Source organism: Theropithecus gelada, chromosome 12 (assembly GCF_003255815.1).
Source record: "Theropithecus gelada isolate Dixy chromosome 12, Tgel_1.0, whole genome shotgun sequence".
Classification (NCBI taxonomy): Eukaryota; Metazoa; Chordata; class Mammalia; order Primates; family Cercopithecidae; genus Theropithecus; species Theropithecus gelada.
This window is the reverse complement of record NC_037680.1, coordinates 13,416,205-13,428,776: the sequence shown is the minus strand read 5'-3', so window position 1 is coordinate 13,428,776 and position 12,572 is coordinate 13,416,205. Positions and strand designations below refer to the sequence as shown.

The 12,572-nt window shown below is 38.1% G+C and overlaps 1 protein-coding gene across 3 annotated transcripts in view; it reads left to right on the top strand.

Annotated features, from left to right (window-relative positions):
- Positions 1-12,572, top strand: part of ZRANB3 (zinc finger RANBP2-type containing 3) — a 310,204-nt gene that overhangs the window by 197,658 nt on the left and 99,974 nt on the right. For all 3 annotated transcript variants that reach the window (XM_025405290.1, XM_025405292.1, XM_025405291.1), the window contains exons 7-8: positions 2,917-3,088; positions 4,813-4,929. In XM_025405290.1, the coding sequence (XP_025261075.1) occupies positions 2,917-3,088; positions 4,813-4,929 (289 nt within the window). The remainder of the gene's footprint in view (positions 1-2,916; positions 3,089-4,812; positions 4,930-12,572) is intronic.

Here is a 12,572-nt window from a genome sequence, read left to right as displayed (position 1 = left end):
ACATTCATCTTACCCCTTACATAAAGATCTAAATGATTCTTAGGAATAGTTGCTTAATAGTCCATAGTTGGCATGCCCCACATTTTATTCAACCGTCCCCCAAACAGTGGATCTTCCCATTTTATACATGTAGGAATTGAGAATTAAGAAAAATAAAGGCCAGAACCTAAAGTTAGGAATGTTACCTAGTCCCAGAATCTCCTGCTTTTGTGTAGCTGCCCCCAGCACACACACACACACACACACACACACACAATAGTGTGTAAATAGCATAGGAAAATAATCCCAAGAAATATATTTAATATAATTTTTATATTATTAGGTAAAAGTTGGCTTTTAGTAAAGCAAGACTTTGGAGTCAGACTGCCCAACTTCAAATCTCAGCACCACTATTACTATCCATGAGATGTTGGGCAAATTCTTCAAATTCAGCAAATTTAAAGAGACTAGGGGTTTACAGGTGGCACCTCTTCTAGTCCTCTCTAATCCCTCTTACTTCCCCTTTGCACCCCAAACATGAGGCTGGGGTTTTGGGAAATATGGTGGTGTTACCAGTCTTTAGAACAAATGCCACCACTCCAAGCTGTAGATGAAAGAGATGTGGGTGGGGAGAGTGGGTAACAAGAAATAATTCCTCTAAACCATGGTTCATACTAGGCATATGGCTTAGGATCAGCCAGTGCATAAGACCCAGGAGGCAACTAGCAAAAACTTATCTCAATAGTGTACCCTCTCCTGCAGCAGTAAGGAAACCTCATTGTTACAGACTGAGTCCTGGCATTATGACACCCTGAAAATAGATTGCTCAGACTTCAAAACAGATTTGCATTTTGGGAGTACAACTATTGGTACTCTGCAGGAGGCAAGTGTGGCTATGTGGTTAGCCTGTTTGAAGACACTTGTATGTTGTCTTTGCCAGCATGTAGCAGTCATACCAAAAGACCTCCAGCTAGCATACTGTACACCTGTACAATGTCTCATGTAAGTGGAGAGTGTGCTTAAGAATCTGTTCTAATGGCAAACACTGCATTTTCAACAAAACAAAACGAAAAACACCACCTACCAACTTCTTCCCAATATTGATAGTTCTGAATGTTAGATTTTTTTTTGTAACCATGTGATCAAAATATACCTAAGTGTATGAATGGAAAAATAGGTGCAGAATAGGTGTTGGCAAGTATTTTCCCATTTTTATTAGTGTGTGAATTTTTAATATAAATATGGGGACACAATACATTAAAGGAAGTCAAAATATTTTAATGAACAAGTTTCAGCAATTTAATTTATAACAATTATAAGTAAATCCATTAAAATTTTTATATAGTGACAGCACTTAGATTTTTTAAACAAGTAAATTTCTTTTTGATGACAACTAAGTGGTATGTGTATAATTTTATCATACAGTAGTTTCCATTCATTCACTGTAGTTATGTAATTGACTCTACATGCAAGTATATCTTTTTTTTTTTCTTTTTTTGAGATGGAGTCTCGCTCTGTTGCCAGGCTAGAGTGCAGTGGCGCGATCTCGGCTCACTGCAACCGCTGCTTCCTGGGTTCAAGCAATTCTCCTGCCTCAGCCTCCTGAGTAGCTGGGACTACAGGCGCACACCACCACGCCTGGCTAAATTTTGTATTTTTAGTAGAGACGGGGTTTCACTGTGTTGGCCAGGATGCTCTCGATCTCTTGACCTTGTGATCTGCCCGCCTCGGCCTCCCAAACTGCTGGGAGTATAGGCATGAGCCACCGCTCCCAGCTACAAGTATATCTTTTTTAATATTGTGTGTATTGTTTATGTTTAATATTTATTTTTTAAAAAGCTAATAAATAAAAATGAGTTTCACATTTCTCAAATTGACACCTATTTATGCTAAAATGCACCCAGTATTTTTTATCCAGTAAAATGGATAGTTACTTAAATTATCAATATTAGTAATCATAATCCAACCTAACAGGAATTTTTTATTTGTTAATTATTCTCTAACAGCTGTTTTCAATAGTGGGTAGTATGGACCCCTAAGAGATGATTGGAAATTTTATGGGGTGGTATTTTGGTTGTCACATTGATAGGGATGTGTTATTGGATCAATTGTCGTAACGTGTAAGTTCAATTGATCCACTAGATTTCAACCCTTCTCTTAACATTTGTTCACAGTACTTGGCACTTCGAGCTTCTGATTTTCTCAAAAGTCTAGAGAGTAACTTGTCTTTTGCAAGCAGTTTAAGTTATCACTTCCTTTCTTTTGCCAGGTCAGTTACCACTTGTCTGTCTGCATTATGCCTTCTAAATATTTCTTCGAATCACTTATTCTCTGATGTCTCCTCTCTCATTCTGTCTTTCATAGTAGTTTTGTGTTCTTTTATTTTATCCCTTTGCTGTCAATGCAGCAAAGGGTTGGAAAGGAAGAAGTATTTCAAAGGAAGAAGAGACCACCGTGTAATCAATCTGCTATGCTTTAACAGCTCTATTGGAGATCATATCTCCTCCTAGAGGGCACAGAAAATGTTCTGGGTGGTTTTGGTTATTATAATGACTGGCTGATGCACTGGCAGTTCATGCCTACTTTATGGATAGATCTGCTAAAACACCACCATGTGTGAGCCCACCCAAAATGCCAATGACACCCCCATTTACAAACAGTGACCTAGTGCAATTCAGAGTCATCAGTTCATCACAGCCTTGTATTAACTCAGTGTAAACAGTATGCTTAGACACTGACATCTTCTCTAGTTTAGAGTAGTGTCAAATCTTATTCATTACTGTTTTTCAGGCTGAGCTTTTTGAAACTAATGTTCATTAAGAAATAACAATGAAAACAGTGTCATGGCTCCTTATTAAAAGGAAGAACACATTGGATAAATTGTTTTCTTAACTCCAGCATTCAATTTTGCTACATGTTTTGTCTTCATTTTAACAGATATTTTGGTAAAAGACCTCAGTGGGATTGTAGAGGGGCATCAAATCTTAATGAACTTCACCAGCTATTAAGTGACATAATGATTAGAAGATTAAAGACTGAAGTTTTAACCCAGCTACCCCCTAAAGTCAGACAGCGTATTCCATTTGATCTTCCATCAGCAGCAGCCAAGGTGAGAACCCTTGCTTGACTGAAAGTCTAACTTTAAATAATTTTGAATTATACTATTAAAGATGATACATATTTCATATTTCACAGAAGGAAAGGTTTGCTTTCTTAAAATAGGTTTAATTAATAGAGCCTATAAATTGGTTTTGTATTTCAGCAAGAAAGCAGGAAGAATTCAATTTTATTCATCAGATACATAAAAAGACAAGGTAACCTAGTGCTTTAAGAAAAAAAGTATTTTTGCTGAAAAAAGAACTTCAATTGCAACAGAGATGTAGTATTAAGAATTCTAAATATCGGCCAGGCACGGTGGCTCATGCCTGTAATCCCAGCACTTTGGGAGGCTGAGGCGGATGGATCACCTGAGGTCAGGAGTTTGAGACCAGCTGGCCAACATGGTGAAAACTCGTCTCTACTAAAAATACAAAAATTAGTTGGGTGTGGTGGCACGTGCCCATAATCCCAGCTACTCGGGAGGCTGAGGCATGAGAATCAGCTTGAACCCAGGAGGCAGAGGTTGCAGTGAGCCAAGATCACACCATGGCACTTCAGCCTGGGCGACAGAGTGAGACTCCATCTCAAAAGAAAAAAAGAATTCTAAATAGAAGGTGTGAAACCCAATAATTAGCAAGGGAAATTGGGGTCCTTGCTCTAGAATTTCTTTTTAAAGTATGAATAACTGTCTTCTAGAATAACTTCATGCAGCCCTATTCTTGAAATTCTGAAACTCTGTGATCATGTTTAAGACGTGAAATTCAGTATACCAGAAAACCAGTTTACTAATCCTTACCTAATCCTTATCCATGTTTATTTTTAGGGAATGCAGTGTTTGAAATTTCTGCAAATCTGAAAATGACTTTATTAACAGTTTTTCATTGTTATCTTGAAAGTGTATGAGCATTTTGTAAACATTGAGCAATGTTACTTCTAAAATAAGAACAATCTGATTTTCTTATCTATTATTTTAGCATTAGAAAGAAAAAATAAAATGAAATCAACATGATTATATTTTTACTTGATATTAATTTTATTTAATATTCTCCATCTTTATTTAAACCAAACCACATCTTTTTACAAAAGTACTTAGCTGCCGTATACATTTTTACTACTCTGCTTTCTTATGTTTCTTATGTCCACTTTACAGAATGCATCTTCTTAAGAAGTTATAGGCCAGGGCCCGGTGGCTCATGCCTGTAGTCCCAGCACTTTGGGAGGCCGAGGCGAGCAGATCACCTGAGGTTGGGAGTTCAAGACCAGCCTGACCAATATGGAGAAATCCTGTTTCTACTAAAACTACAAAATTAGCTGGATGTGGTGGCGCATGCCTATAATCCCAGCTACTGGGGAGGCTGAGGCAGGAGAATCACTTGAACCCAGGAGGTGGAGGTTGCAGTGAGCCAAGATTGCACGACTGCACTCCAACCTGGGCAACAAGAGCGAGACTCTGTCTCACATACAAAAAAAAAAAAAAGAAGAAATTATAATTGTTTGATTTATACTGTTAGCAGAGGGCTTTGTTTTCACCCACAGCTTATCATTGGTTTCTATAATTTTGAAAATGTGACTGACTTACCTCTGCGTTGATGTTTTTAAATGAACATGTTGGAATCTTTGATAATTTTCTTTTTATATCTTTCTATAGAGAAAAGGAAAAATGATTCATGATTACATTAATTTGTTCTGTTCATTATGCTATATTCCTAAACAATGTTATTTTTTCCCACATAGGAATTGAATACCAGCTTTGAAGAGTGGGAAAAAATAATGAGAACTCCAAATTCAGGTGCCATGGAGACAGTCATGGGGTTGATAACTCGCATGTTTAAACAAACTGCTATTGCCAAGGTACTCTTTGCTGGGCCATCATATATTTGTCTTCATACAAATTATTCAATGTATTTTACTGTTTTTAATTAAGCAAGTTATTTATATATTGCAGAATTACTTTGCTGTTGTTTAACTCTTTTTTTTTTTTTTTTTTTTTTAGTTGGGAGCTTCACTGTGTCAGCCTGGCTGGAGTGCACTGGCATGATCTTGGCTCCCTGCAGTCTCCACCTCCCAGGTTCAAGCCATTCTCCTGCCTCAGTCTCCCAAGTAGTTGGGACTACAGGCACATGCCAACATGCCCAGCCTGTTTAACTCTTTTTTATGGAAAAATTCAGACATATTCATATTCCAACCATATATTTATCTTTTCCAATATACAGGTATATTTTGATGCGAGAGGATACTATACATTATACTTTCTCATTTAAATTATATATATATATATATATATTTTTTTTTTTTTTTCCATCTTTTTCTTTCTTTTTTTTTCTAAAACAGAGCCTCACTCTGTTGCCCAGGCTGGAGTGCAGTGGCTCAATCTCAGCTCACTGCAACCTCCACCTCCGAGGTTCAAGCAATTCTCCTGCCTCAGCCTCCCAAGTAGCTGGGATTCCAGGCATGCTCCTCCACGCCTGGCAAATTTTTTTTTAATACTTTTAGCAGAGATGGGGTCCATCATGTTGGCCAGGCTGGTCTTGAACTCCTGACCTCAAGTGATCCACCCACCTTGGCTTCTCAAACTGCTGGGATTACAGTTATAAGCCACTGTGCCCGACCTATATTCATCTTTATTATTAGTATTCCCATGGTTTTACTACATTATTACTGCAAATAATCTTTTTTTATTTGTCAGTCATCTTTCTTTGATATTCCATGTTCAGTGCCCTACAGAGGTAATTTTGCCACTTTCTATTTGTCTAAAAGTGAAAAATATAGGATTTTAGAATTTAGTAAAATTAGTATAACTGTCAAGTAAACTTATCATATATTTGTGGTAGTTGTTTTTTTTACCACCATGGTAGAATCTGTAAATACTGACGAGTGTCACCCCTCTTGATTCTGAGATTTTTTTGTAACATAATTTTTTAAGATGAGGATTGTTGAGGTATATTTACATAAAGTGAAATTTATCCTTTTAAAATGTACAGTTGGGCCAGACGTGGTAGTGTGCATGTAGTCCTAGTTACTTGGGAGGCTGAGGAGGGAGGATCGCTTAGCCCAGAAGATCTTAGCTACCATGAGCTATGATTGTGCCACTGCACTCCAGCTTTGGCAACAGAGCAAGACTCTGTCTCTAAAATAAAATAAAATAAAACAAAATGCAATACAATATAATACAATACAATAAAAATGTGTGGTTGGATGAGGCTTGACAAATGTGTATAGTTAAGTAACCACCAGTACCATGAAGATAGAGATATTTCTGTCATGCCAAAAAGTTCCCTCATGTACCTTCGTAGCATTTCCCCTCCACCCATCCCTATATCTTGGCAATCACAGATATGCTTTCTGTCACTATAGTTTTACATTTTCCAGAATGTCACAAAAATGGAACAATAGCGTGTAGCCTTGTGTCTGGCTTCTTTTGCTTAGCATAAAGCTTTTGAGATTGATTCAGTTTGTTGTATATGTTATGACTTTTTCCTCTTTATTGCTTTCCTTACATCCTCCAATGTATGGGAACAAAACTTAAAAAAAATGTTTTTTGAGAGATAGAGTCTTGCTTTGTCACCCAGGCTGAAGTGCAGTGGCACAATCATAGCTCACTGCAGTTTCAAACACCTGGGCTCTAGGGATCCTTCTGCCTCAGCCTCCCGAAGCACTGGGATTATAGGTGTCAGCTACCTCATCTGGCCCCTAAAATTGTTTTTTTTTTTTTTAATTCCTTCACCAATTAATGGACATTTGGAATATTTTTGTTTTAGACTATTGTAAGTAAAAGTGATATAATCATTCACGTACAGGCCTTTATATAGTCATATATTTTCATTTTCCTTGAATAAATACCTGGAAATAGAACTGGTAAGTCATAAGAAAAGTATAGATTCCACTTTATTGAAAAAACTGCCAAATTGTTTTTCAAAGTAGCTATATTATTTTGCATTTCTACTGACATTGTATGAGAGTTCCATTTGATATCTTTGTCAGCACTGGGTATTGCCATCTTTTTAATTTTAGCCATTCTTGTGGGCATGTAGTGGCATCCCATTGTGCTTTTAATTTTTCTTTTCCTGATGACTAATGGTGTTGACCATGTTTTTCGGTGCCTTTTGTCTATTCATTTTCTTTTGTGAAGTATCTGTTCATATTGAGTCCATATTTATATGGGGTAATAAGAACTCTTTATTTTGGAAACAAGTTCTCTAATATACATATCTTTTACCAATATGTCCTCCAAGTCTATGGATTTGATTTCTGTTTTATTAACATTGTCTTTCAGAGAACACAAGTTTAAAATTTGGAACCAACCTAGTATATCAATTTTTTTCTTTTTTTTTTTCTTTTTTTTTTTTTGTATTGTGAGTCCTAAGAAATTTTTGCCTAAGTTCACAAAGATACTCTCTTATATTTTCTTCTAAAAACGCCATAGATTTAGGTTATCAGTCATGTGCTACTTAATCAAATTTCAGTCAACAAAACAGCACATATACAATGCTCGTCTCATAAGATTATAATAGAGCATATATAGAAACAATAAATGGCACTTAACGTTGCATTGCAGATCAAGTAGAAGAAATAATTGGTATTCAGTAATGGTGCTAGGTCCTTTGGTTTTTCATATGAGAAAAATATATAAATAAAAATACACATACCATATAGGTTTGTGTAAGTACACTCTGTGATGTTCTCACAATGACAACATTACCTAACAATGCATTTCTGAGAACATACCCCATAGCTAAGTGATAGATGACTTAGATGTAGATCTATAAACTATTATTTTGTAGCATATAATTCTTTTATGCTACAAAAATAAAAAAATCAGAACCTCTACCTTTATTTTGTAGCATATTATATGCTACATATAATACTACATATAATATGTATAATATGTATACTACATATTATATGCTACATATAATATGCTACAAAATAAAGGCAGACGTTCCGATTTTTTTGTTTTGATTTGTCGTTTTACATATGGATTTTCAATTTCAAGTGACTGTTACAACATTCATTAGAACACAAAAGACTATTTTGCCCTCCTTAAATTTCCTTGGCACCTTCATCAAAAATAAATTGGCAACATATGTGTAGGTCTGTATGTGAACTCTATTCTCATTTATTGGTCTATTCATCAGCTTTATATACAATGACTTAATTACTGTAGCTTTATAATAAGTCTTGAAGGCCAGGTGCAGTGGCTCACGCCTATAATCCCAGCACTTTGGGAGGCCGAGGCAGGTGGATCACTTGAGGTCAGGAGTTTGAGACCAGTCTGACTAACATGGCAAAACCCCGTCTCTACTAAAAATACAAAAATTAGCTGGGCATGGTGGTGCACACTTGTAATCCCAGCTACTTGGGAGGCTGAGACAGGAGAATTGCTTGAACCCAGGAGGCAGAGGTTGCAGTGAGCCAAGATCATGGCACTGCACTCCAACCTGGTCAACAGAGCAAGACTCCATCTCAGAAAAATAAATAAACCTTGAAATTATACATTGTTTACCTTACTATATTCCTTTTCAATATTGTTTTGCCTTTTGTACGTCCTTTGCTTTTCTATATGAATTTTAGAATCAGCATTTTAAGTGTATACAATTTTGTTGGAATTGTGTTGGATCTGTTGACTAATTTGGAAGAATTTACTTCTGAATAATATTTAGTCTTCTAGTCCCTGAAAAGAGTATCATTCACCTTTAATTTATCCCCACAACGTTCTCTAGTTTTTTGAATACATTCTGTTAGATTTATCCATAGGTATTTTGTGTCCTTTTATGCTCCTGTAAATGGCATTTTTTAATGTAAATTTCCAAGTTTCTGTTGCTAAGTATAGAATTATTATTGATTTTCATATAACCTTTTATTCTATGACCTTGCTGAACTCCTTCTGTTAGTTCTTGTGGAGTTTTGGTTAATTCTAGAAGATAGAGGATCATTTTGCCTGCACATAAAGACTTTTATTTCTTCCTTGTAATATGTATGCCTTTTATTTATTTGTTTTGCCTATTACGTTGAAGGAAGACTAGTACAATTTTGGATAGAAATGATAGGACTGAACCGCCTTACCTTGTAGCCAGTCTTAGGGGGAAGGCATTTAGTCTTTCACCATTAAATATGATGTTATTGCGGCCAGGCACGGTGGCTCATGCCTGTAATCCCAGCACTTTGGGAGGCTGAGGCGGGCGGATCATAAGGTCAGGAGATCGCGACCATCCTGGCTAACACGGTGAAACTCCGTCTCTACTAATAAATACAAAAAATTAGCCAGGCATGGTGGCAGGCGCCTGTAAACCCAGCCACACGGGAGGCTGAGGCAGGAGAATGGCATGAACCCGGGAGGCGGAGCTTGCAGTGAGGCGACATCACGCCACTGCACTCCAGCCTGGGCGACAGAGCAAGACTTGTCTCAAAAAAAATAAGAAATAAAAATAAAAAATTATATTATTACTAAGGTTTTCATAGATGACTTTTCTTATGTAGAGGAAACGTCCTTCTTTTTCTGGTTTGTTTAAAGAAGAGACGGAACATATGAACTTTTTTTCCTTTGGTGGAGAAGGGGAAGAAGAGGTGGTTATTATAAAAGTGGATATGAAGAAAATAGCTAAAGTTCTAACACTGCTGTAAGTGAAAGAACTAGGCTTTTATGAATGTTCACCCAGGCGTGGTGGCTCACATCTCTAATCCCAGCACTTTGGGAAGCCAAGGTGGGAGGGTCCCTTAAGCTTAGGAGTTCGAGATCAGGCTGGGTAACAAACGGAGGAAGACCTTGTCTCTATTCTATAAAAAACAAACAAAAAAAGAACAAAATTTTTTCAGAAACAAAATTTAAAGAAAAAAGAAAGTTCACAATAAAAGGGGTCCTGACACAGGGGAGTTTATACCCTCTCACTAGCTTTATTTTCACTGGCATCTACCAGGTGCTAGCTGGGAGTCCTAAGAACATATCTGTTAGAGGAGCACAAGTTCAAAACTGCCTGTTTTCATTACCCCTTTCTTACACTAAACAAAAGCCTTAAGCCATTGTGGAAGAGGCAGAGTACCCCCTCCTCCAACTTCAAAGCCTGGTCTGTGACGGACTGCTTCTGGTGGTGGGATAGGGACAAATGCTGCCTACCCCTGGGGAGTGGGCAGGAAACCCTGTTGGACTCAGGACCCTGCACTGATATAAGGCAGAGATCTGTTACTGCCAGGGGAGAGGCAGAGACCTCTTTAGCACCACCTGCAGTTACAAGACATAGTTTTGTTAGCGGTGCGGGGCAGGAACACCAAGAAAGTCCCACCCCCAAGGCTCAGCTGCAGCAAAAAATTTGTCTTATGCTGAGTTGGTACCAGGAGACTTGAAAGGTCCTCCAGCCCCCACTAAGAACTTAACACTGAGAAACCTTCAAGATCAGTCTACCACTGGGAAAGAGAGATACCCCTCGATAATACAGGCATGCAGGACTACTGAAAGCTGAGTGTGGCAGGAACACTTAGCAAAACCCTTGACACACAGTATTACAAGGTAGAAGTATCCCATTGCTGGGGGAATTTGAGGTTCATGGTGCTCCAGAGGTAAATGTAACAAGAGAACCTAAACAGAACTCAGTGCTGACTATATTCACTCAGTCCCCTCCCCCACCATATTATCACCACAAAGGAAGAAGCATGCTCAATTCTGGATGTAACTGTCATTTCCTCAGTCTGTACTGTCCTTCTACACATAACTCCTAGCATTCAATAGAAATTTCAAAATAACAAAAAAGACATTTAAAAAAACAACCATTGCCAAGAGATAAAGCAACTGATAAAGCCAGATGCAGAAATGACCCACATTGTAGAACTATTAGACAAGGGCTTTAAAATAGCTCTGAATAATATGTTAAAGAATCAGACTTTAAAGATAAACAATATGCATGAAAAGATGGAGAATTTTAGAATTAGTATGAAAATTATAAGACAGTAAAATGGAAATACTAGAAATAGAAAACACAGTATCAGTTATAAGCCAATAGTAGAGATAAAATATAATCATAAAAAATCTGGCCAGGTGTGGTGGCTCACACCTGTAATCCTAGTGCTTCAGGAAGCTGAGGCAGGCAGATGGCTCAAGCCCAGGAATTCGAGACCAGACTGAGCAACAAGGCAAAAACCCGTCTCTACTGAAAATACAAAAATTAGCTGAGTGTGGTGGTACGTGTCTGTGGTACCACTACTCAGGAGGCTGAGGTGGGAGAATCACTTGAGCCCAGGAGGCAGAAGTTACAATGAGCTGTGATCATGCCACTGCACTCTAGCCTGGACAACAGAGTGAGTGAGACCCTGTCTCAAAAATTAAAAAATAAATAAAATAAAATAAAATTCATTCATTAAAACATTTGGCCGGCACAGTGGCTCACGTCTGTAATGCCAGCAGTTTGAGAGGTTGAGGTGGGAGGATTACTTGAGGCCAGGAGTTAAGAGACCAGCCTGGCCAACATGGTGAAACCCCATCTCTACTAATAAATACAAAATCAGCCGGGCCCAGTGACTGATGCCTGTAATGCCAGCACTTTTGGAGACCAAGGTGGGAGGATCATTTGAGGTCAGGAGTTCGAGACCAGCCTGACCAACATGGCGAAACCCATCTCTACCAGAAATACAAACAATTAGCCAGGTGTGGTGGTGCTTGCTTATAATCACAGCTACTCGGGAGGCTGAGGCAGGAGAATTGCTTGAACCCAGGAAGCGGATGTTACAGTGAGCCAAGATTGTGCCACTGCATTCCAGCCTGGGTGACAGAGTAAGACTCTGTCTTTAAAAAAAAAACAAAAAACAAAACAAAACAAAAAAAACCAGGTGCGGTGGCTCACGCCTGTAATCCCAGCACTTTGGGAGGTCAAGACGGGCAGATCACGAGATCAGGAGATCAAGACCATCCTGGCTAACACGCTGAAACCCTGTCTCCACTAAAAATGCAAAAGAAAAATTAGCCGGGCATGGTGGTGGATGCCTGTAGTCCCATCTTCTCGGGAGGCTGAGGCAGGAGAATTGCATGAACCCGGGAGGCGGAGCTTGCAGTGAGCTGAGATCGTGCCACTGCACTCCAGCCTGGGCAACAGAGCGAGACTCCATCTCAAAAAAAAAAAAAAAAAAAAAAGTCAGCTATAAAAAAAGGATAAAAAGGGACAAGGAAAGCCTATGGAATACCATAAAGTGTCCAAATACTTAAATTTGGGATATTCCAGAAGGAGAAGAGATGGACAAAGGCATAGAAAAATTATTTAATTATATAATACTTTAAAACTTACCAAGTCTAGCAAGAGCTTTAGACATCCAGATACAGGAAGCTCAAAGACTTACCAAATAGATACAACCTGAAAAGGTCTGCAAGGCACATTGTTGTCAAAAGTCAAAGACAAAGGGAGAATTATAAAAGCAGCAAGAGAAAAACATCAAATCACATATAAGAGAATGCTCAACAGAGTAAAAGCAGATTTCTCAAAAGAAACCTTACAGGCAAGGAGACACTGGGATAA